The 25,868-nt window shown below is 47.3% G+C and overlaps 1 protein-coding gene across 2 annotated transcripts in view; it reads right to left on the reverse strand.

The window, feature by feature from the left end:
- Positions 1 to 6,475: 6,475 nt before the first annotated feature.
- The window catches only part of NLRC5 (NLR family CARD domain containing 5), a 286,405-nt gene continuing 267,012 nt past the window's right edge, over positions 6,476 to 25,868 (reverse strand). For both annotated transcript variants that reach the window (XM_077454771.1, XM_077454764.1), the window contains one exon: positions 6,476 to 11,628. In XM_077454771.1, the coding sequence (XP_077310897.1) occupies positions 11,550 to 11,628 (79 nt within the window). In that variant the 3' untranslated portion in view covers positions 6,476 to 11,549. The remainder of the gene's footprint in view (positions 11,629 to 25,868) is intronic.

A 25,868-nucleotide genomic window follows, 5' to 3' on the forward strand; every position in this document is an offset into this window, starting at 1 on the left:
GTCATACCCTCCACACTCCTCTCCTGTACATACTACTCACTGTCATACCCTCCATACTCCTCTCCTATACATAGTGCCCACTGTCATACCTCCAACACTTTTCTCCTATACATAGTGCCCACTGTCATACCCTCCACACTCCTCTCCTGTACATACTCCTCTCCTATACATAGTGCCCACCGTCATAACCTCCCTCCACACTGCTCTCCTGAAATTACTGCTTACTGTTCTACTCTCCACACTTCTCTCCTGTACATAGTGCCCACTGTCATACCATCCGCACTGCTGTACATATTGTTCACTGTCATACCCTCCACACTCTTCTCTTATACATAGTGCCCAATGTCACACCCTCTACACTCATCTGCTGTGCATACTGCCCACTGTCATACCCTTGACACTCCTCTCCTGTACATAGTGCCTTCTGCCATACCCTCCACACTCCTCTCCTGTACATCGTGCCCACTGTTAGACCCTCCACATTCCTCTCCCTCACCTGCACATACTTCCCACTTTTGTACCATTTGTACTCCTCCCCTATGCCTCCTACCCACAAAAACTGTTCTTTAAAATTATACTGAATATCCTCAATGTTACCAGCTCTAGAATGGGCACTTTTGTCAGTTCAACTAAAGGAAATTTCACAGTCCTCATATTTGTTCTGCCCCATTATTAGTACTTATTTCATTTTGTAATTACTATTGTGATGTATAGAGGAACATAGGGGAAGTCAGCTACTCTAAATATAGCACTTGTAAAAAAAAGCATACCTGAACATATTTTTGAAATGTTGACAACTATGCACTTAGGCACTGCCCAAGGGCCACAGGGTCAGTAGGGGGCCCCATGAGAGGCTCCTGTGATATTAAAGCGGTAGTAAACTTTTCTAACATTACTACTTTTTAGAGGTCCAGGGGTAGGTTATGCCATAATGTACAAGTATGTCCAGCATATTAGCACATTAGGGTACACTTAAATTGTCAGACTGTGCCCTCCAGTGCTGTGCTGTGATCAATCCGCGGGACCCGGGCACTTCCATCTTCACCCGGTCTTCCTTCTGGGTTCTGTGCCTTCGGTCACTTGCCTTGGCCAAGCTGCGTTGATGTCATTCCCACACATGCTCATGTGCATCCTCTCTCTCTCATCCCCCCCTTTCTCTCTCATCCTCCCTCCCTTACCCCTGACACCTCTTTCATCCCCTTTCTCTCTCTCTCATCTTCCCTCTTTCTTTAATTTAATTTGTTATAACAAAAAATAGTTCGCATTTTTATTTATTTATTATTTATAAAAGGCCCCACCAAAATCCTCAGCACCAGGCCCATGATGTTCTTAATCTGGCCCTGCATACAGCTAAAGAAGTATTTTACCCTTGCTGTGCCAGTGTCGGGGGGCTCTACATATTCCTTTTTTTCGTTATTGCTGACTGGGGGTTTCAGATTTATATATCTAACAGGGAGAGATACATATTCACCCCCTGTATATAGGAATGAATTTGTGCATGTTTGCCAATAGATTCCTCCCCAAAAATGTGTGTTGCTTTCTGGAGAATAGTACATTTTATATAAATGTTGCGGTACCCCATAGGAGCTGCTTGAATATTTGTACCCGGGTCTCCCACTGAATTATCCACAGCCAGTTACCGTATTTATCAGTGTATAACACGCACCCCAAGTTTAGGAGGGAATTTAAAAGAAAAAAACTTTTAGGGGGGAAGTTTAAGGAAATAATCTTACATTTAAATGCCCTTCAATGCAGCCTTGTCAACATCATTTGCAGCCTTGCATTGCAGCCTTGTCAGTCATTTGCAGCCTTGTCAGTCATTTGCAGCCTTGCATTGCAGCCTTGTCAGTCATTTGCAGCCTTGCATTGCAGCCTTGTCAGTCATTTGCAGTCTTGTCAGTGTGTTTGCCGTTTAAAAATGGTGCCGCCGAGATACAGAGTGGATGTCCTGTGTATCTCGGTGGCGCTCGGTAGTTCTCGGACGTTCTCGGCGGCTTTCGGGTATTTTCAGCCGCACTCAGCCGGTCTCGGCTATTTTCGGCCATTCTCGGCTATTTTCGGCCACACTCAGCCATTCTCGGCCACACTCAGCCATTCTTGGGGGCTTTCAGCTTTATGGCAAAGCTTAATTGAGCAAGCTGGAGTTAGAAGCTGATGGGTGACCATGCACAGCTGCACCAGATTTTGCACTCTCCAATTTTCGTAGATAAACACCTCTATATGGCAGGTGTGGTGTGGGTTTATCATAGGGCACATTAAGTTTGTATCTATAGGAGGCAGGGAAACAAATGATACTAGCAGAAGGTACCCAGATAGCAAGGATAATGTGCTTCACATTTGTGGCAAGTGTTGAATTGTAAGTCATGTTAATTTGCTGCACGTTTTTACTGGCAAGTACTCTTGCAGAGCACTTGAAGCACAACGTGTGTGGCAGGTCTCTAGCAAGAGCAAAGTTGCAGTGATGAGTAATGGTAAGAGCGCTGCAAGTCACAGTGCCCCCTGTGGTGGGATGACTATTGCACAACATAACTGAACCAGAACTTGTTGCAAACTTGCAGAATGTTTGCAAAGAAATTTGATCTGGAGTCATGCAATGCGGACTTGCTGCAATTGTACAACAAACTTGTGAAGTCTGGCAAGTCTACCAATAGTTTAGCAAGTCATTTTCGTTTGCAATCATTTTTATTAAAACGTGTTTTACAAGAGAAAGACATAACCCACATTAGAAGATAACATTGGGGTAATGCTAAGCCATACTTTTGCATAAACTTACAAAAAGAAAAACAAACTACATCACATACAGTATGGTAGGGATATCAGAACCTGCTAAAGTCCATGGTTGCGATAAGCTTAACTACATACATGAGGAAAACAAAAATCTTACCACCATGGAATTTGGCAACTTAACAGGCCGAAGGTCAGGTTGGCCACTTTTACATAGCAGTAAAACCCCAGGGCCCAAGGTGGCCTTCACAACTAAGCCCCAACAGGAGGCATCTATCCCATTGGCCAAATACACACTCCACAGTCTCCTGCACTGGCCTAATACATGGCTCCCAACTTAGAAAGTCATTTTCAAACTTGCAGCTCAATTGCTATCTGGGCAGTTTCTTTGGGCAGCAAAGGTTGTGTCCCAACAGTCTTCAATAATGAAAATTTCACACTGCCTTTGGCAATATGTGCTCTTAAAAACTGACACTTTCCAGGACAGTAGTAATTGATCCCTCTGGTAATGACAGACATGCAGGAACTAACTGAAGTGCAGATGGTAAAGAGAAACAAGAGGCTGGCAGGAATGCATGGACTCATTGGGTTTAGAAACAGATGGGAGAACACGAGGAACATAGACAGGGGGTCACAGGAAACAGTACACAAGAGTGGAAACCAAAGACACTGGGAAAGTTGGGATACAAAGAGCACAGAGGACATACAGGGAAGCACCAGGAAAAAATGGATAAATAACTGGGGAATACAAGGGGACACATTGCTCGAACACACAGTTTGCATGCAATGCGGCAATCGGTGGTGAGCTGTGTCCTTCAGACACAGCGCATCACAGATCAGGGTAAAGAGCTGATGATGTAGGCTCTTTACCATGTGATCAGCTGTGTCCACTCACAGCTGACCACGTGTAAGCAAACACTGGTTATCGGCATTTCCTTTCCGTAGCAATGTCAATGTCTGAGGAAACCAAAGCCAATAACCAGCTATCCAGTTACAGGGAGCATTTACACTGATGATCATAGCACTGATTATCAGTGCAGCCCCATCAGTGCAGCATATCAGTGTCCATTAGCGCAGCATATCAGTGCCCATCAGTACAGCCCCATCAGTGCAGCATATCAGTGTCCATTAGCGCAGCATATCAGTGCCCATCAGTGCAGCATATCAGCGCAACTTATCAGTGTCCATCAGTGCAACATATCATTGCCCATCAGTGCAGCCTCATCAGTGCCAATCAGTGCCCATCAGGCAGTCTTATCAGTGCCAATCAGTGCAGCCTCATCAGAACACTTTTTGAAGAAGAAAAATTACTTACCGTATTTTTCGGACGATAAGGCGCACCGGATTATAAGGCGCACTAGCAACGACCGGCTAATATAATGGATATTTCCATATATAAGGCGCATCGGACTATAAGGCGCACTGGATTATAAGGCGCATTTAATGAAACACAACTCGGATGCGGTACTGTAAGTCAAATTTTATTCAACTCTTTAGCAATAACCATAAAATGGTCTATAACAATAACTCTTAACACTGTTCAATTAAATACAAAACCAGACACTCACTTTTTCACTTTATTCTTCAATAACTCTTAACACTGTTCAGTTACTGGTGAATACCGTACAAAACCAGACACTCACTTTTTCACTTTATTCTTCTCCCGCAAATCCATCAAATTCTTCATCTTCAGTGTCTGAGTTTAACAATTGGGCGATTTCGGCATCAAGCACGCCCGTATCCCTCTCATCATTCTCATCAGTATCCGAGTCAGGCTCGTTGCTGTCATCGGTACCGGTACTTAGCTGTTCAGTGATAATTCCGGACTTCTTGAAAGCTCGGATTACACTGGTGACTGATACCTTCGCCCAGGCATCCACGATCCACTGGCAGATAGTGGCGTAACTCGCCCGGCGTTGCCTCCCTGTGTTGGTGAATGTGTGTTCGCCTTCTGTCATCCAATGCTCCCACGCAGCTCGCAGTTTAACTTTAAACGACCTGTTGACACCTATATCTAGTGGCTGCAGTTCTTTGGTTAATCCACCCGGAATGATGGCAAGCACCGAATTAGTTTTCTTCACTTGGGCTTTGACAGTATCTGTCAGATGGGCGCGCATGGAGTCACAGACCAATAGGGATGGAGATTCGTGGAAAAAGCCACCCGGTCTCTTGACGTAAACCTCTCTCAGCCACTCACTCATCTTCTCCTCGTCCATCCAGCCCTTCGGGTTAGCCTTGATGATGATGCCAACCGGAAACTTTTCTTTTGGCAGAGTCTTCCTCTTGAAAATTACCATGGGTGGTAGTTTCTGGCCATTAGCCTGGCAACCGAGAACTACAGTGAAGGATGACTTTTCGTTTCCTGTAGTGCGTATAGATACCGTACTGGTCCCTGTTCTCTCGACAGTACGGTTTACAGGGATATCAAAGGTAAGGGGGACCTCGTCCATGTTGGTGATGTGCTCTGGTCGGATTTTCTGTTCATTGATCTTGTTCTTGCAGTAGGTATGGAAAATGGCTAGCTTTTCTTCGTAATCCTTTGGCAGTTGCTGTGACATAGTGGTTCTTGTGCGGATAGAGAGATTCCGCCTTTTCATGAAACGGAAGCACCAAGAGGGACCTCCTCGAAAGTCGTTGATCTCCATGTCGCGTGCGATCGCTGTTGCTTTGAGTCGAATAGAGACAGTAGAGACGCTTCTACCTGCGGTTCTCTGTTCAATAACCCACTGTTCAATTTTGTCCTCCAACCGTGGCCATCTTGCTTTGTTTCCTCGGAAACTCAGTTTGGTCTTCTTTACCTGGCGCAGGGCATCTTCTTGCTTCCTCCACTTTCGTACCATTGATTCATTAATGTTGAATTCTCTCGCAGCTACTCTATTTCCATGCTCTACTGCATGACTGATAGCCTTCAGTTTGAAATCCGCTTCGTAAGCATGTCTCTTAACAGGAGCCATTTTTGGGGCAGCGGGTATACCGTAGAAAATGAACGAATGAATGCGCACACCTCCTGACTAAGATGGCCGTAATGCCCAATCCAAGCAGTGCAGCTTCGTGAGCATTACGGCCATCTTAGTCAGGAGGTGTGCGCATTCATTCGTTCATTTTCTACGGTATACCCGCTGCCCCAAAAATGGCTCCTGTTAAGAGACATGCTTACGAAGCGGATTTCAAACTCATCGCTATCAGTCACGCAGTAGAACAACCTGAGAGGTTTACGGTACGTCAGTTTACGGTAAGAGACCGGGTGGCTTTTTCCACGAATCTCCATCCCTATTGATCTGTGACTCCATGCGCGCCCATCTGACAGATACTGTTAAAGCCCAAGTGAAGAAAACGAATTCGGCGCTTGCCATCATGTCAACAGGTCATATATAAGGCGCACCGGACTATAAGGCGCACGGTCGATTTTGTGAGAAAATTTAGGCTTTTACGTGCGCCTTATAGTCCGAAAAATACGGTATTTGCAAAATTATATTACAGAAAGGAAGAAAAAAGTGTGTCCCCCCCATTTTTTTTTTCATTTGTATAGCAAAAAAATAAAAAACCCAGTGGTGATTAAATACCACCAAAAGAAAGCTCTATCTATGGGTACACGCAATTGTCATTTAAAGTGTGACAGCTCTGAAAGCTGAAAATTTGCTTGGACAGGAAGGGGGTGAAAGTGCCTTGAATTGAAGTGGTTAAACTGAGAATCCTTTATACACACATTTGGAAAAGCTGTCTCAGGGCTATATAACATAACAAAATGGCCAACAACACTTTATGTTTTTCATAGTCATTTTTTTTATTATTATTTTTTTTTTTTTTAAAGGAGCAATATCAGTAGACCATACACACATTCATTATTCAGTACAATTCATTTTATACAAAAATAAATCCTAGTACTCTTAAAATGCAATTTGCACATCACAGAGAACAACCAAAAGTTCTAAAAAATATGTACAGAAAAAAATGTACAACTGTTTTTAACAGTTTATTTTACATTGCTATGCAATACACAGTAGTTGAAAAAGCTTTGATTTCACAAACGCATTTCAGAAATGACATCTGTGCTTCTGTGATTAGTTTAAAGGTGCCTTTTTTTCTTTGGTGGTTCAATAAGAATAAACAAGATCATTTTCTTTGTGGGGGATCACTTTTATGCTATAGTGCTTTCACATGTAATCATATGTGATGCTCATTTAGATAAAACTGACGCAAGCGTAGCCCAAATTCTTTCCTAAATAAACCCATTAAGCCATACCCAGACCCACACAGTAGATTTGCAAACAGCTATGCAATAGTTCCATATTTCTATAGTTTGAATAAAGACACCAGTCCATCCAATTCAACCTGAGTGAGTGTCTACAATTGTCCCTATCCCTGTACATTGCACACTCATATCAGTCCCTACCCTCAAGGAGCCCACAATCCGAGGTCCCCATTCATATGCTAGGGCCAATTTTGGACAGAAGCCAATTAACCTACCTGCATGTCTTTGGAGTGTGGGAGGAAACCAGAGTACCCGGAGGAAACCCATACAGGCACAGGGAGAACATGCAATTTGAACCAGTGACCCTTTTTACTGCTAGGTGAGAGTGCTAACCTCTACACCACTGTGTTTCCCAATCTGAGAGTCTTCCTAAAGGAAGCATTCAATTTTTACTCAGTCAAGCAGGTGTTACCATTACAAAGTTGTTTGCAGATCTAAAAAAGATTGTATAGCCGTACCATAACCTGTATGGGCAGTTTTAGAGACAGAGCAACATGCAGCATGTTTCTTCAACCCTTCTCTGTTTTCCATTAAGTTAATGTTGGGTCCTAAATTTTTATTCTAAAAATTATCTTTGCATTACTGTACTTTAATTTTTTTATGTTTTTATACTCAAATAATACTAAATATGTCCATCATTAGTCCTGATGAAGGAAACATAGATCTCCAACACGTGTTGGTTCTCCTTGACCTCTGCTTGACCTTTCAATTAATATTTCATAGCATTTTTCAGAGCAAATACTTTCAGAACATTTTTTTTAGCCACAGGCACTGCCCCTCACGACATATATCTGTCACTGCATCTACAATTAATGTTCTCAAGACTGATCCAATGGGTCCTATGCCATTTACTTGTTTCTGCCGCCCTTTTATTGATAAGATGTGACAAAGTAAATATCTTTGTGCACAAATCCTTAGTTGGGTAGGTCTTAGAAAGAACAAATGTTTTTTGATTGATTTCACTGGATTTGTAAACGGCATACCCCAGAAATTAGGCTTAAACATAGGGAAAGTCCATAAAATCTCAGGCCTAGGGAGGTGAAGCTTTGGGGAAGAAGAGAGTTTAATAAAGGCCTTCTTGATAGAAGGACAGATGGCCTAGATCAAAAACTACCATCTGTGTTCTCAAGTGCTCAGGACTAGTCTAGACCAATGTTCTATATGAGCCTTTGGTCTTCCATTTTGTGCCAGTCTTTCACGATGTATTGAGAATAGATTGATTCATTTATTTCATAAGCCATATGTTTTCTAGTCTTAATGAGAAAGCAACATTTCAATTTACAGCCTCTGAGTAATGCAGGTGTCAGAGAAGACAAAATGTGCCCAGGCGCATAGTTTTGTGCAAGTGCGGAATGCCCATTAACCGCGCACATTCATGTGCGCATGCCTGCACATGTCAGCACGCACACCCACCCGCCTATCAACTGGTGCCAAAAAGGCTACTTAGCACTGAGACTCCAGGACTTTGCCTTATGGTCTATAATGTTCTTGCATACCTGCTACCTGTTTGTATCTGATTCCCTGTCTGCTCTGACAAGGCTTGAACTCCACCTGTACCGACCCCTGGATTGCCTCTGGGCTATGTCTCTGACTGCTCCCTCTGCCTACCTGCCTGACCATTGCTGACTTTTGCCTGAACTCTGACCTTCCTTCTTTTTCTGCTTTGTTCCTGATCTGCCTGCCAGTTTCTGACCTGGTTTGCCTGACCCGGCTCTTTGCTCCTGCCAGTGGCTATCATATGTACTCAGCCATCCGCAGCCTGGTGTCCTACTGCCAGTGACCTGCCTGCCTGCAATCCTGCGTCCACAGCTGAGCCTACATTCTGGTGCACACGGACAACTCTCCTGCATCTGTCATCACAGAACTTTCAGGCACTCATACCACTCTGGGCTCTCGTGCCTCCTGTTACTTCACCAGTGATACTGAGCAGAAGGTGTAAGAGACTGTCTACTTCTACACATCTGGCTCCATTACCAGGTACGTGACAGCAGGTGACAAGTACAGTGAAAGAAGAGATAACAGCAGGCTTTTTCTCAAATCAGTAAAAAGAAGAGAACAGGCACCTCCAGCTTATAACTAGTAGCATCATGGGCGTAGCATAAGGGGTTGCAGGGGTCACAATCGCAACCCCGCCCCTAGCTCCAGGGGGCCCCTGCAGCCTCCCTGTCATAGTATCATATTCTTCACAAAGTCCTGATCTGCCCTAGGGCCCCACAGCCACGTTCCAATACTGGGCTTCCACTTTGCCTTCCACAGTCCACACCCATCTGTTCTCATTGGCTGGGGAGAAGCTGTGAGCCATTTCGTGAATGGAGAGGAGCATGGGGTGAGAACAGCCCAGGATGGGGAAGTGTCTGTGCTGTGTGTTGGCAACATGGAATGGTACCCGAGCTCAGTAAATTAAGGAGAAGAGTGCCGTTCTGTAGCCACGATGGGACGGATGTTACTGGTGAGGTAAGAGGCTAGTCACCAGCTGGGATTTTTTGTACCCCCCACCCGGGGATGTCTGCTTACCCCACTTTCCTGATAACTGGGGAAAAGACACACACCTCTGGGAGGTGACCATCCCCCAACACCTGCCAATACTGACAAAGAAACCTTCAGAAATTGCTAAAACAAATCCCTTGACACCTCCTGGGGGGCTCCTGAGGAACTACAGGCTCTATATTTTGTGTCACATGGCTTTGCCCCCCCCAGATCTAAGTTGCGCCCCCCCCCCCCCCCAGCCCCCTGACCACCACCTCCACCCTGGATAATATGCCCAGCTGCTGAGCTCCTTTTCCATTACGGCACTCTATACTGCTCCTCCTCCGCAGGGCTGAAATCACATTCCTTTACAACACAGCCAGTCAGCCACGATCTTCATAGGGTGTATCTGCCTACTGCAACTACACTGCTGTTCCGAGCAGAGAATTTCACAGGTCAGAACAGCAACATAAAAGCCAGATACACCCTGTGAAGGCTCACAGACTGTTTGTAAAGGAATGTGATTCCAGGCCTGTGTAGTGTTGGGGGAGGAGCTGTATACAGTGCTGGGATGGGAAAGGAGCTCTGCCAAGTGACCTGCTAGGGGTCCCTGTCCTCTGATTTTGCAGCGGTGATCCCTGTCCTCTGATGTATGGAGGAACTCTGGGAACTCAAAACTCTTAAGCCACTTTGAGTATCTTGACGTGTGGTGGGTGTATCTGCACGCACGGTGGAAGTGGTGGGTGGTAGTGGGGGGAGGTCCATGTCAACTTTTGCATCCGGGCCCACAAGCTTTAAAGTTCCCGGAAATCCTGTTGGACAAGATTCCCTTTTCCTGGGCTGGAAAAGCTGCAGCAACGCCAAAGCACTGGATGGATGCTACATCAGTGTGGATAGGACATGTGCCGGACTTCCATACCTTTGATGTAAGTGGATAAATGCACCTGTAATACGTTAAATGCTACTAGTTCTAACCTGGAGGTGCCTCTTCTCTTCTTTTTACATATCCTGGAGTCTGCTCTCAACTTCCCCCTGAAGGCTTGGCCTGGTTTATGGATTTTTTTGCAAACTATATACAGGTCTTCCCCCCACCCCCCAATTTTAGTCTCAGCCCTATTCCATTTATACCAAGAACTCCATAACAAGGACTAAATTTATGGACTTTTTGTTATCCTACATACCATGTGACAGCGCCACTATCCCCTATGTTTTTCTCAAATCAGGGGCAGTGTGCAACCTTACTTGCCTGCCTTCAGACATCTTGGAACTGGTGGTTTCATATATCAGGCATTTACTGGTACTGCCATGTCAGGCACTAAGGACAGTTGCCATCTGTATCCTCCCCATACACGGTTGTGCCGTACAAAGGCCCCTAAGGCTCGGTTCACACAGTAGGCGGCACGACTTGCAGCGCCGCGACCTGCCGCGACCTCAGCGGCGACTTGCAAAACGACTTCTGTATAGAAGTCAATGCAAGTCGCCTGAAGTCGCCGCAAAAGTAGTACAGGAACCTTTTTTCTAAGTCGGAGCGACTTGAGTCGCTCCTATTAGAACGGTTCCGTAGTACAGAACGGGGCGCGACTTGTCAGGCGGCGAAGTCGCCTGGACAAGCCGCCCCTGTGTGAACCGAGCCTAATGCATGTATGTGGTGATGACAACACTTTGTGGCCAAACCATCAGCAAGATACTAAGGGTATTAACAGAAAAGGTACCATTCTTAATAGGCGCAGTTTAACACTTCAGATGAAACCACAAACATAGCAAAGAACAATTGTATATGACCAGTGTATAGTCATTGTCACAAAATAGCTGCCAGTGTTTACTCAAACACATATATACACAATGTTAGTGCAATTTTTGTCACACAACCAAGAATAACAGTATAATGTTAAAAAAAAAGAGCCACATAGGCAATAAAGTGCAAAAGACATTCTCACACAAGGTACTGAGCCGGTATTACAAAACGTAGTTTTGCAGTCCCTCTCTGGCAAATGTTAGCGTTGCCGGGGTGTTAATCAGGGCTCAAAAGAGAATATGAAAATGTTTTTTATTGCTTTTTTTTTCATCAGAACTGCAGACTGAAGAAAAGTCTTCACTAATACAGTACTCAGAAAGAGAAGTTTAATCTGGGATCTTGTTTCTGCAGCTTCTCCTTTGTCAATCTGGAGACAGGATTGCCCCATAATCTGGAAAATAATTAAAATAACGCTATAATAGTTAACATTAGTGTTGTGCAAAGTTGAAGCATTGACAATGGCCCAAAATATCACATTTCAATAGTATTCAGTAAGATAACAACTAAATATGCAAATGAAATACATATAAGGGGCATATTTTACCTACCAAAATATTTGTATTTCTATCCATCTAGTTTTACACATCCTTACCACACAGCAAAGCCAGGCAGATAACACCACTTAGCCCTTGTACACACGGTCGGAGATTCCGACAACCAAATCCGTCGGATTTTGTCCGTCGGATTTTGTCCGACAGATTTTGTCCGAAACTGTTTTATACACACGTTCGGACGAAGTTGTTGGAAAATCCGATCGTTCAGAACGTGATGATGTTATTTCGTTACGACGGCACTACGTTCACGCTAGTAGCCAATAGCTTTGGTGTAGGAATTTGATCTGAGCATGCGTGGCACTTTGTCCGATCGGAATTCTCTACACATGATCGGAGTATGTCCGATCGGAGCATTTTGTTGGAAAATATTTCCGGCAAGTTGGAAAATTTGGTCCGACGGATATTCCGACGGAAACAGTCCGATGTAGACCACACACAGTCGGAATATCCAACAAAACGCTCCGATCGGACACATTCTGTCGGAATCTCCGATCGTGTGTACAAGGGCTAAGGCTGGCCATACCTGGTTAGAATCTCAGCTGGTTCATCAGGAAGGTAAGGCGGTAAAAACACAAAAATTACACCGTTCTGATCTACGATATCCAGATAACAGGTAACTGGTAACCTCGGCACACCCAGAATCCAGGTGCTCTAGCGCTCAGGATGTCCTTCTTACATCCAAATAGTAAACTTGAGAAAAACTGAAGGGAAATCCGGCACTGCTGGATATAACATCTGTGGTCTTTATTGCATCATGACAAATATAAAAAGGACAAGCAGACGCGTTTTGGCACAAGCCTTGTTCACAGCTGTGAACAAGCCTTGTGCGGAAACATGTTTGCTTGTCCTTTTTATACTTGTCATGATACAATAAAGATCACAGATGTTATATCCAACAGTGCTGGCTCTTCCTTCAGTTTTTCTCAAGTTTGCCGTGTAAGGAGGAATAAAGTTGTTGCCGCCTTGAAGGTGGCCATGTTGTTGGTAAGTAGTGGGTGGACTAACAATTATCATTGTAGCAAGTACTGTAGTGTATACGCTGCCGGTGTTCTGTGAAAACAACCAACTCATTGAAATGTCCAATTATTGGTGCTGGAGAGTCACCAGAAGCGACGTGGTTGGAGATTTTAGCGAATCGTCAGAACACCGGCCTTACAGTTAAGGACAGTGGTGTCCTCTCTTCACCCACAGTCTGCTGATTATATAGTAAAAAGAGCATCAAACTGATGAGGTCATTCTTCTGCTCACTCTTCCTTGTTAACACACTTGCAATCAGCAACCCTTGCCTTGTTCCCAACTTTGCCCTCCCTCCCCTAGTCTAAGTGCTAGGATTCCAAGAAACTGATACTGTAATTAGTGATGGCCGAACGGTTCGCCCGGCGGTCGTTTCGCGGCGAATTTCCGACATTCGCGGTCCGCACGTTCGAACGCCTTTTTCCGTCGTTCGCCGCGGCGGACTTACGTGTTTAATGTATACAAGAACTTTAACCTTTGGTGACACGTTTATCATGTGATACAGGACAGCCAATTGAGACATGACAGCACATGGACACTTGTACATTCCCCCTAACCTATAAATACACCCGATCCGGTGGCCATTTTACATTCTTTCTTCTGTTACGATAGGGACAGGTTCCTGTGTGGAGTAGGGAGAGATAAACCACTAGCTATTTGGTACACAAAAGTTCTTTTCAGGACTGGTATAGGTGTTAGGTGTTGATAGGTTTGCTGTGCTGCTGATTCTTGCAGCAGCCTGAGTGTCTTTTGTTAGTTTAGAGAAAGGGAAAGGACGGTGTATGCTACAGGGACAGCCAGATTAGTCTTTCATCATCATCATCATCATCATCATCATTAGCTGTTACTATCAAGGTCCACAAAAGAGCTGTTCCAGTAACCACTAATCGTTCTCTTTTTTTGCCAATTTGTATAGGGACAGGAAGGAAGCAGTGTTGTCAGGCAGTGAGGGTAATTTTAAAGACTTGCTGTTATTATTAGTTCCACAAAGGTTCTTTTCAGGACTGGTATCAGTGGTACAGTAATAGGCTTGTACATGTATAATATTCTTTCTTCCAAATATAGAAAGGATATTATACTTGACTGCTGCCCTTCTGCTGCAGTCTGCTAAACATTCACAACTCACTTGTTCCACAAAAGTTCTTATAAGGACTGGTAACTTGGTATAGGGTGCTACGGTACATAGGCTTGAGTGCGGTACAGTCTGCTGTTCTGTAAGGACCGCTATCGGTCCACAATAGATAGGGTTGACGTGCACCACTGCTGACCGCTGCCCTATACTGCAGCAGTCCTTCAGCGGTATAGGGACTGACGTACAGTCTGCTAATCACTAACACACAACCTGCTTGTTCCACAAAAGTTCTTATAAGGACTGGTAACTTGGTATAGGGTGCTACGGTACATAGGCTTGAGTGCGGTACAGTCTGCTGTTCTGTAAGGACCGCTATCGGTCCACAATAGATAGGGTTGACGTGCACCACTGCTGACCGCTGCCCTATACTGCAGCAGTCCTTCAGCGGTATAGGGACTGACGTACAGTCTGCTAAACACTAATACACAACCTGCTTGGTCCACAAAAGTTCTTATAAGGACTGGTAACTTGGTATAGGGTGCTACGGTACATAGGCTTGAGTGCGGTACAGTCTGCTGTTCTGTAAGGACCGCTATCGGTCCACAATAGATAGGGTTGACGTGCACCACTGCTGACCGCTGCCCTATACTGCAGCAGTCCTTCAGCGGTATAGGGACTGACGTACAGTCTGCTAAACACTAATACACAACCTGCTTGGTCCACAAAAGTTCTTATAAGGACTGGTAACTTGGTATAGGGTGCTACGGTACATAGGCTTGAGTGCGGTACAGTCTGCTGTTCTGTAAGGACCGCTATCGGTCCACAATAGATAGGGTTGACGTGCACCACTGCTGACCGCTCACCTATACTGCAGCAGTCCTTCAGCGGTATAGGGACTGACGTACAGTCTGCTAATCACTAACACACAACCTGCTTGTTCCACAAAAGTTCTTATAAGGACTGGTAACTTGGTATAGGGTGCTACGGTACATAGGCTTGAGTGCGGTACAGTCTGCTGTTCTGTAAGGACCGCTATCGGTCCACAATAGATAGGGTTGACGTGCACCACTGCTGACCGCTGCCCTATACTGCAGCAGTCCTTCAGCGGTATAGGGACTGACGTACAGTCTGCTAATCACTAACACACAACCTGCTTGTTCCACAAAAGTTCTTATAAGGACTGGTAACTTGGTATAGGGTGCTACGGTACATAGGCTTGAGTGCGGTACAGTCTGCTGTTCTGTAAGGACCGCTATCGGTCCACAATAGATAGGGTTGACGTGCACCACTGCTGACCGCTGCCCTATACTGCAGCAGTCCTTCAGCGGTATAGGGACTGACGTACAGTCTGCTAATCACTAACACACAACCTGCTTGTTCCACAAAAGTTCTTATAAGGACTGGTAACTTGGTATAGGGTGCTACGGTACATAGGCTTGAGTGCGGTACAGTCTGCTGTTCTGTAAGGACCGCTATCGGTCCACAATAGATAGGGTTGACGTGCACCACTGCTGACCGCTGCCCTATACTGCAGCAGTCCTTCAGCGGTATAGGGACTGACGTACAGTCTGCTAATCACTAACACACAACCTGCTTGTTCCACAAAAGTTCTTATAAGGACTGGTAACTTGGTATAGGGTGCTACGGTACATAGGCTTGAGTGCGGTACAGTCTGCTGTTCTGTAAGGACCGCTATCGGTCCACAATAGATAGGGTTGACGTGCACCACTGCTGACCGCTGCCCTATACTGCAGCAGTCCTTCAGCGGTATAGGGACTGACGTACAGTCTGCTAATCACTAACACACAACCTGCTTGTTCCACAAAAGTTCTTATAAGGACTGGTAACTTGGTATAGGGTGCTACGGTACATAGGCTTGAGTGCGGTACAGTCTGCTGTTCTGTAAGGACCGCTATCGGTCCACAATAGATAGGGTTGACGTGCACCACTGCTGACCGCTGCCCTATACTGCAGCAGTCCTTCAGCGGTATAGGGACTGACGTACAGTCTGCTAAACACTAATACACAACCTGCTTGGTCCACAAAAGTTCTTATAAGGACTGGTAACTTGGTATAGGGTGCTACGGTACATAGGCTTGAGTGCGGTACAGTCTGCTGTTCTGTAAGGACCGCTATCGGTCCACAATAGATAGGGTTGACGTGCACCACTGCTGACCGCTGCCCTATACTGCAGCAGTCCTTCAGCGGTATAGGGACTGACGTACAGTCTGCTAAACACTAATACACAACCTGCTTGGTCCACAAAAGTTCTTATAAGGACTGGTAACTTGGTATAGGGTGCTACGGTACATAGGCTTGAGTGCGGTACAGTCTGCTGTTCTGTAAGGACCGCTATCGGTCCACAATAGATAGGGTTGACGTGCACCACTGCTGACCGCTCACCTATACTGCAGCAGTCCTTCAGCGGTATAGGGACTGACGTACAGTCTGCTAATCACTAACACACAACCTGCTTGTTCCACAAAAGTTCTTATAAGGACTGGTAACTTGGTATAGGGTGCTACGGTACATAGGCTTGAGTGCGGTACAGTCTGCTGTTCTGTAAGGACCGCTATCGGTCCACAATAGATAGGGTTGACGTGCACCACTGCTGACCGCTGCCCTATACTGCAGCAGTCCTTCAGCGGTATAGGGACTGACGTACAGTCTGCTAAACACTAATACACAACCTGCTTGGTCCACAAAAGTTCTTATAAGGACTGGTAACTTGGTATAGGGTGCTACGGTACATAGGCTTGAGTGCGGTACAGTCTGCTGTTCTGTAAGGACCGCTATCGGTCCACAATAGATAGGGTTGACGTGCACCACTGCTGACCGCTGCCCTATACTGCAGCAGTCCTTCAGCGGTATAGGGACTGACGTACAGTCTGCTAAACACTAATACACAACCTGCTTGGTCCACAAAAGTTCTTATAAGGACTGGTAACTTGGTATAGGGTGCTACGGTACATAGGCTTGAGTGCGGTACAGTCTGCTGTTCTGTAAGGACCGCTATCGGTCCACAATAGATAGGGTTGACGTGCACCACTGCTGACCGCTCACCTATACTGCAGCAGTCCTTCAGCGGTATAGGGACTGACGTACAGTCTGCTAATCACTAACACACAACCTGCTTGTTCCACAAAAGTTCTTATAAGGACTGGTAACTTGGTATAGGGTGCTACGGTACATAGGCTTGAGTGCGGTACAGTCTGCTGTTCTGTAAGGACCGCTATCGGTCCACAATAGATAGGGTTGACGTGCACCACTGCTGACCGCTGCCCTATACTGCAGCAGTCCTTCAGCGGTATAGGGACTGACGTACAGTCTGCTAATCACTAACACACAACCTGCTTGTTCCACAAAAGTTCTTATAAGGACTGGTAACTTGGTATAGGGTGCTACGGTACATAGGCTTGAGTGCGGTACAGTCTGCTGTTCTGTAAGGACCGCTATCGGTCCACAATAGATAGGGTTGACGTGCACCACTGCTGACCGCTGCCCTATACTGCAGCAGTCCTTCAGCGGTATAGGGACTGACGTACAGTCTGCTAATCACTAACACACAACCTGCTTGTTCCACAAAAGTTCTTATAAGGACTGGTAACTTGGTATAGGGTGCTACGGTACATAGGCTTGAGTGCGGTACAGTCTGCTGTTCTGTAAGGACCGCTATCGGTCCACAATAGATAGGGTTGACGTGCACCACTGCTGACCGCTGCCCTATACTGCAGCAGTCCTTCAGCGGTATAGGGACTGACGTACAGTCTGCTAAACACTAATACACAACCTGCTTGGTCCACAAAAGTTCTTATAAGGACTGGTAACTTGGTATAGGGTGCTACGGTACATAGGCTTGAGTGCGGTACAGTCTGCTGTTCTGTAAGGACCGCTATCGGTCCACAATAGATAGGGTTGACGTGCACCACTGCTGACCGCTGCCCTATACTGCAGCAGTCCTTCAGCGGTATAGGGACTGACGTACAGTCTGCTAAACACTAATACACAACCTGCTTGGTCCACAAAAGTTCTTATAAGGACTGGTAACTTGGTATAGGGTGCTACGGTACATAGGCTTGAGTGCGGTACAGTCTGCTGTTCTGTAAGGACCGCTATCGGTCCACAATAGATAGGGTTGACGTGCACCACTGCTGACCGCTCACCTATACTGCAGCAGTCCTTCAGCGGTATAGGGACTGACGTACAGTCTGCTAATCACTAACACACAACCTGCTTGTTCCACAAAAGTTCTTATAAGGACTGGTAACTTGGTATAGGGTGCTACGGTACATAGGCTTGAGTGCGGTACAGTCTGCTGTTCTGTAAGGACCGCTATCGGTCCACAATAGATAGGGTTGACGTGCACCACTGCTGACCGCTGCCCTATACTGCAGCAGTCCTTCAGCGGTATAGGGACTGACGTACAGTCTGCTAAACACTAATACACAACCTGCTTGGTCCACAAAAGTTCTTATAAGGACTGGTAACTTGGTATAGGGTGCTACGGTACATAGGCTTGAGTGCGGTACAGTCTGCTGTTCTGTAAGGACCGCTATCGGTCCACAATAGATAGGGTTGACGTGCACCACTGCTGACCGCTGCCCTATACTGCAGCAGTCCTTCAGCGGTATAGGGACTGACGTACAGTCTGCTAAACACTAATACACAACCTGCTTGGTCCACAAAAGTTCTTATAAGGACTGGTAACTTGGTATAGGGTGCTACGGTACATAGGCTTGAGTGCGGTACAGTCTGCTGTTCTGTAAGGACCGCTATCGGTCCACAATAGATAGGGTTGACGTGCACCACTGCTGACCGCTCACCTATACTGCAGCAGTCCTTCAGCGGTATAGGGACTGACGTACAGTCTGCTAATCACTAACACACAACCTGCTTGTTCCACAAAAGTTCTTATAAGGACTGGTAACTTGGTATAGGGTGCTACGGTACATAGGCTTGAGTGCGGTACAGTCTGCTGTTCTGTAAGGACCGCTATCGGTCCACAATAGATAGGGTTGACGTGCACCACTGCTGACCGCTGCCCTATACTGCAGCAGTCCTTCAGCGGTATAGGGACTGACGTACAGTCTGCTAATCACTAACACACAACCTGCTTGTTCCACAAAAGTTCTTATAAGGACTGGTAACTTGGTATAGGGTGCTACGGTACATAGGCTTGAGTGCGGTACAGTCTGCTGTTCTGTAAGGACCGCTATCGGTCCACAATAGATAGGGTTGACGTGCACCACTGCTGACCGCTGCCCTATACTGCAGCAGTCCTTCAGCGGTATAGGGACTGACGTACAGTCTGCTAATCACTAACACACAACCTGCTTGTTCCACAAAAGTTCTTATAAGGACTGGTAACTTGGTATAGGGTGCTACGGTACATAGGCTTGAGTGCGGTACAGTCTGCTGTTCTGTAAGGACCGCTATCGGTCCACAATAGATAGGGTTGACGTGCACCACTGCTGACCGCTGCCCTATACTGCAGCAGTCCTTCAGCGGTATAGGGACTGACGTACAGTCTGCTAATCACTAACACACAACCTGCTTGTTCCACAAAAGTTCTTATAAGGACTGGTAACTTGGTATAGGGTGCTACGGTACATAGGCTTGAGTGCGGTACAGTCTGCTGTTCTGTAAGGACCGCTATCGGTCCACAATAGATAGGGTTGACGTGCACCACTGCTGACCGCTGCCCTATACTGCAGCAGTCCTTCAGCGGTATAGGGACTGACGTACAGTCTGCTAATCACTAACACACAACCTGCTTGTTCCACAAAAGTTCTTATAAGGACTGGTAACTTGGTATAGGGTGCTACGGTACATAGGCTTGAGTGCGGTACAGTCTGCTGTTCTGTAAGGACCGCTATCGGTCCACAATAGATAGGGTTGACGTGCACCACTGCTGACCGCTGCCCTATACTGCAGCAGTCCTTCAGCGGTATAGGGACTGACGTACAGTCTGCTAAACACTAATACACAACCTGCTTGGTCCACAAAAGTTCTTATAAGGACTGGTAACTTGGTATAGGGTGCTACGGTACATAGGCTTGAGTGCGGTACAGTCTGCTGTTCTGTAAGGACCGCTATCGGTCCACAATAGATAGGGTTGACGTGCACCACTGCTGACCGCTGCCCTATACTGCAGCAGTCCTTCAGCGGTATAGGGACTGACGTACAGTCTGCTAAACACTAATACACAACCTGCTTGGTCCACAAAAGTTCTTATAAGGACTGGTAACTTGGTATAGGGTGCTACGGTACATAGGCTTGAGTGCGGTACAGTCTGCTGTTCTGTAAGGACCGCTATCGGTCCACAATAGATAGGGTTGACGTGCACCACTGCTGACCGCTCACCTATACTGCAGCAGTCCTTCAGCGGTATAGGGACTGACGTACAGTCTGCTAATCACTAACACACAACCTGCTTGTTCCACAAAAGTTCTTATAAGGACTGGTAACTTGGTATAGGGTGCTACGGTACATAGGCTTGAGTGCGGTACAGTCTGCTGTTCTGTAAGGACCGCTATCGGTCCACAATAGATAGGGTTGACGTGCACCACTGCTGACCGCTGCCCTATACTGCAGCAGTCCTTCAGCGGTATAGGGACTGACGTACAGTCTGCTAATCACTAACACACAACCTGCTTGTTCCACAAAAGTTCTTATAAGGACTGGTAACTTGGTATAGGGTGCTACGGTACATAGGCTTGAGTGCGGTACAGTCTGCTGTTCTGTAAGGACCGCTATCGGTCCACAATAGATAGGGTTGACGTGCACCACTGCTGACCGCTGCCCTATACTGCAGCAGTCCTTCAGCGGTATAGGGACTGACGTACAGTCTGCTAATCACTAACACACAACCTGCTTGTTCCACAAAAGTTCTTATAAGGACTGGTAACTTGGTATAGGGTGCTACGGTACATAGGCTTGAGTGCGGTACAGTCTGCTGTTCTGTAAGGACCGCTATCGGTCCACAATAGATAGGGTTGACGTGCACCACTGCTGACCGCTGCCCTATACTGCAGCAGTCCTTCAGCGGTATAGGGACTGACGTACAGTCTGCTAATCACTAACACACAACCTGCTTGTTCCACAAAAGTTCTTATAAGGACTGGTAACTTGGTATAGGGTGCTACGGTACATAGGCTTGAGTGCGGTACAGTCTGCTGTTCTGTAAGGACCGCTATCGGTCCACAATAGATAGGGTTGACGTGCACCACTGCTGACCGCTGCCCTATACTGCAGCAGTCCTTCAGCGGTATAGGGACTGACGTACAGTCTGCTAAACACTAATACACAACCTGCTTGGTCCACAAAAGTTCTTATAAGGACTGGTAACTTGGTATAGGGTGCTACGGTACATAGGCTTGAGTGCGGTACAGTCTGCTGTTCTGTAAGGACCGCTATAGGTCCACAATAGATAGGGTTGACGTGCACCACTGCTGACCGCTCACCTATACTGCAGCAGTCCTTCAGCGGTATAGGGACTGACGTACAGTCTGCTAATCACTAACACACAACCTGCTTGTTCCACAAAAGTTCTTATAAGGACTGGTAACTTGGTATAGGGTGCTACGGTACATAGGCTTGAGTGCGGTACAGTCTGCTGTTCTGTAAGGACCGCTATCGGTCCACAATAGATAGGGTTGACGTGCACCACTGCTGACCGCTGCCCTATACTGCAGCAGTCCTTCAGCGGTATAGGGACTGACGTACAGTCTGCTAATCACTAACACACAACCTGCTTGTTCCACAAAAGTTCTTATAAGGACTGGTAACTTGGTATAGGGTGCTACGGTACATAGGCTTGAGTGCGGTACAGTCTGCTGTTCTGTAAGGACCGCTATAGGTCCACAATAGATAGGGTTGACGTGCACCACTGCTGACCGCTCACCTATACTGCAGCAGTCCTTCAGCGGTATAGGGACTAAGAGTTTTGTCACAGGGTCATTTAAAAAATGACATGCAGAGGAAGAGGCAGGCCCTTCCGCAGGGGTGGTAGTGGAAGGGCAGAAGCAACAGGCTTGAGCCAAAGTGGGAAGTTGCAGAAGGTGCGTTCAATTACTTTAAAGGATGCACCAGACTTGGTTGAGTGGCTCGCTCAGCCTTACTCTTCTGCACCCTCCTCATCCTCTCGATCTGCACCCTCTTCTTCACTCTCTGCTATGTGCACCCCCAAAGACACTACCACCAACAACACGACCACCACCACCACCACCACATACCTTCCGCTTGAGTCACTGGAATTATTTTCCGATCCATATCAAGAGGACATTTCTGATGCGCAGCCACTCTTGGTATTGGATCAGGAAGAGGAGGTAGCAACAAGCGCTACTCAGCAGTCTGACGCCAGTACCCAGATCAGCCCAAGGAGGAGGTTGGTCCCCGGTGTTGCTGCCTACTCCGAGATCTCTACTTATAGCGGTGGGGAAGGTGACGTTGATGATGACGTGTCTAGTGATGTCACGTGGGTGCCCACAAGAGAGGAAGAGGAGGGGAGTTCAGAGGGAGATATGGACCAGCAGATAGGGAGGAGAAGCAGCAATGACTTACATTGCACAGCAGGGACAAAGCAGACTGCAAATGTATCAGGAGCGAGTCATCGACCATGTACGGTCACATCTGGCGCTCCCAGGACACCGGCACATGGCTCCGCAGTGTGGGCTTTTTTTAACGTGTCCGCTGCTGACAATAGCGTTGCCATCTGCAATCTTTGCAGTCAACGCGTTAGTCGCGGTAAGCCCAATACTCACCTAGGGACGACCGCCTTAAGAAGGCACATGAGCAGCCATCACCGAGCCCAGTGGGAGCAACGGAACACACAAAGCCACACTGCAGGCTCTCACCGTCCAGCCTCGTCTTCTACTTCTCCTTCTCCTCTCTCCTCACAATTGTCCTCCACTCCACCTTCCATCACGCCAAGCTCACATTTTTCTGCAAAAAGGCAGGCTTCCGTGGGCCTAATGTTTGAGCGTAAAAAAATGATGATGCCGGATAACCCTCTTGCCCAACGGTTGGCGGCTGGCTTGTCAGAACTCATAGCCCGCCAACTACTGCCATATAAACTGGTGGACTCGGAGGCCTTTCGCAAATTTGTGGCCATTGGAACACCACAATGGAAGGTCCCAGGAAGGAAGTATTTCTCAGAGAAGGGCATCCCAGAGCTATATGGCCATGTTCAGCGGCAAGTGAATGTATCTCTGGCACACAGTGTCGGTGCCAAGATACATCTGACCACAGACACGTGGTCTAGCAAACACGGGCAGGGAAGGTATATCAGTTTTACTGCCCACTGGGTGAACCTTCTGACGGCCGTCAAGCATGTAACCCGTGGCACCCGTGTAGATTTGGTTTTACCGCCACGGATTGCATGCAGGCCTGACTCTTCTTCTCCTCCTCCTACTCCATCCTCCTCCCTCTCCTCCTCAGCTGCCTCCTCCTTTTCCGCTGCTAGCGTCTCTTCCACTGCACCGCCCAAGCTCCCCAGAACCTATTCCACATGCCAGGTGAGACGTTGCCATGCCGTGCTGCGTCTGTTGTGCCTGGAAGCAAAGAGCCACACTGGCCCGGCACTCCTTTCAGCTTTGCGTTCACAGGCAGATGAGTGGCTAACACCGCTCAATTTGACAGTTGGTAAAGTGGTGTGTGACAACGGTGCCAATCTGCTTAGCGCATTGAAACAGGGCAAAATCACGCACGTGCCGTGCATGGCACACGTCTTAAACTTGGTCGTGCAGCGATTCCTTGTCAAATACCCTGGGGTCCAGGACATCTTGCGGCAGGCAAGGAAAATCTCGGCCCATTTCAGAAGATCTTACACGGCCATGGCTCGCCTTGCTGACATTCAGCGGCGACACCATCTGCCGGTCAGACGTCTTATTTGCGATTGCCCGACGCGATGGAACTCAACCTTCTATATGCTTGATAGGCTGCTCCAGCAGAAACGTGCAGTTAACGTCTACCTGTATGAACTCTGCGAAAGAAACGGTTCTGGGGAGCTGGGTTTTTTTTCACCGCGCCAGTGGCTGCTCATGCGCGACACATGCAGACTTCTGCGGCCATTTGAGGAGATCACCAAACTGGTCAGTCGCAGCCATGGCGCCATCAGTGACATGGTACCTTATGCCTTCTTTCTGGAGCGTGCATTGCGTCGTGTCATTGATCAGGCTGTGGAGGAGCAGGAGCGGGAAGATGAGGAAGTCGCAATGCTGGATGAATTCCCAGGGGGGGCTACTCTATCTGAGACAAGTCAACAACAGGAGTCTGATGAGGAGTCAGAGGAGGATGGTGCCGGGGCGGATGAGGAGGAGCAAGAAGAGCGTGCTTTAAACCTTTCTGGGATCCCTGTTGTGCGAGGATGGGGAGAGGAGAATGAAGAGGACGACATTATCCTGGATGATGAGCAGGAGCCAGGCCACCACACCGCTTCCACTTTAGTGCAAATGGGGGCCTTCATGCTCCAGTGTTTTAATAGGGACCCCCGTATAAAAAGCATGAGGGTCAAGGACCAGTACTGGGTGGCAACGTACTTAGACCCCCGGTACAAACACAAAATGGCGGAAATGTTACCGCCGTCGCAGAGGGCTGTCAGAATGCAGCACTTCCAGGCCTTGCTTCGAGAAATGCTGCATTCTGCTTTTGCGTGCGCTGGCAGAGGAGCAATTCCCACTCCCAGAGAAGGATTTGCGGGTACCAATCCAACAGCGCCTGCAAGAAGAGGCCGGTTTGAAGATGTGTTGGTGACTTCGGATATGAGGTCATTCTTTCAGCCGACCCATCGACAGGTGTCATCCGGATCCAGCATCAGGGAACGCCTAGACCGTCAGGTGTCCGACTACATTGGGTTAACGGCCGATGTGGACGCTCTGAGGAGTGATGAACCCCTAGACTACTGGGTGGGCAGGCTTGACCTCTGGCCAGAGCTTGCCCAATTTGCAATCGAACTGTTGGCTTGCCCCTCATCCAGTGTCCTGTCCGAAAGGACGTTCAGCGCAGCAGGGGGGATTGTGACCGATAAGCGTACTCGCCTAGCTCACCACAGTGTTAACTACCTCACATTTCTAAAAATGAATGAGGCATGGATCTCGGAGGAATTCAACACATGTGACCAGTAGACCATGTATATGTCTATAAACTATTTTTTTAATCAAGCACACAGACCTTCTTAATTCATTTGGCTCACTTCCTTGACCCAAAAAAGCACACCGTACTATATGCCCCTACCCTCCTCTTTGAAGAGGTTGAGCGGTGTCATATTTCTACTGGGGCTGCTTATGATATCCCTGTGCTGTGCTGACTTCCTCCTGGGGGTTCTTATTATGAAGGGATCACACTATCCCTGTGCTGTGCTGACTTCCTCCTGGGGGTTCTTATTATGAGGGGATCACACCATCCCTGTGCTGTGCTGACTTCCTCCTGGGGCTGCTTACGGTGCTGCTGTCAGTGCTGTATGTCACGGTGCTGCTGTCAGCGCTGTATGTCACGGTGCTGCTGTCAGCGCTGTATGTCACGGTGCTGCTGTCAGCGCTGTATGTCACGGTGCTGCTGTCAGCGCTGTATGTCACGGTGCTGCTGTCAGCGCTGTATGTCACGGTGCTGCTGTCAGCGCTGTATGTCACGGTGCTGCTGTCAGCGCTGTATGTCACGGTGCTGCTGTCAGCGCTGTATGTCACGGTGCTGCTGTCAGCGCTGTATGTCACGGTGCTGCTGTCAGCGCTGTATGTCACGGTGCTGCTGTCAGCGCTGTATGTCACGGTGCTGCTGTCAGTGCTCTGTATTACGGTGCTGCTGTCAGATGCCTCTATCACGGTGCATGTGTCATTCCGGTATGTCACGCTGCTGGTGATCATCTCCTGCACCCTCTTCTTTGCCTACCCTGGTCCCTGACCTTCCCTCTCCTCCATTGCCTTCATTAGCTCCATAGTCCTGAATTGTTAGAACAATTTCCCAAATAAAATAAAAATGCTTGTAGTTATCGATCCC

Source organism: Lithobates pipiens, unplaced genomic scaffold (assembly GCF_037356315.1).
Source record: "Lithobates pipiens isolate NorthernLeopardFrog02 unplaced genomic scaffold, aLitPip1_a1.2 Scaffold_10, whole genome shotgun sequence".
Classification (NCBI taxonomy): domain Eukaryota; kingdom Metazoa; phylum Chordata; class Amphibia; order Anura; family Ranidae; genus Lithobates; species Lithobates pipiens.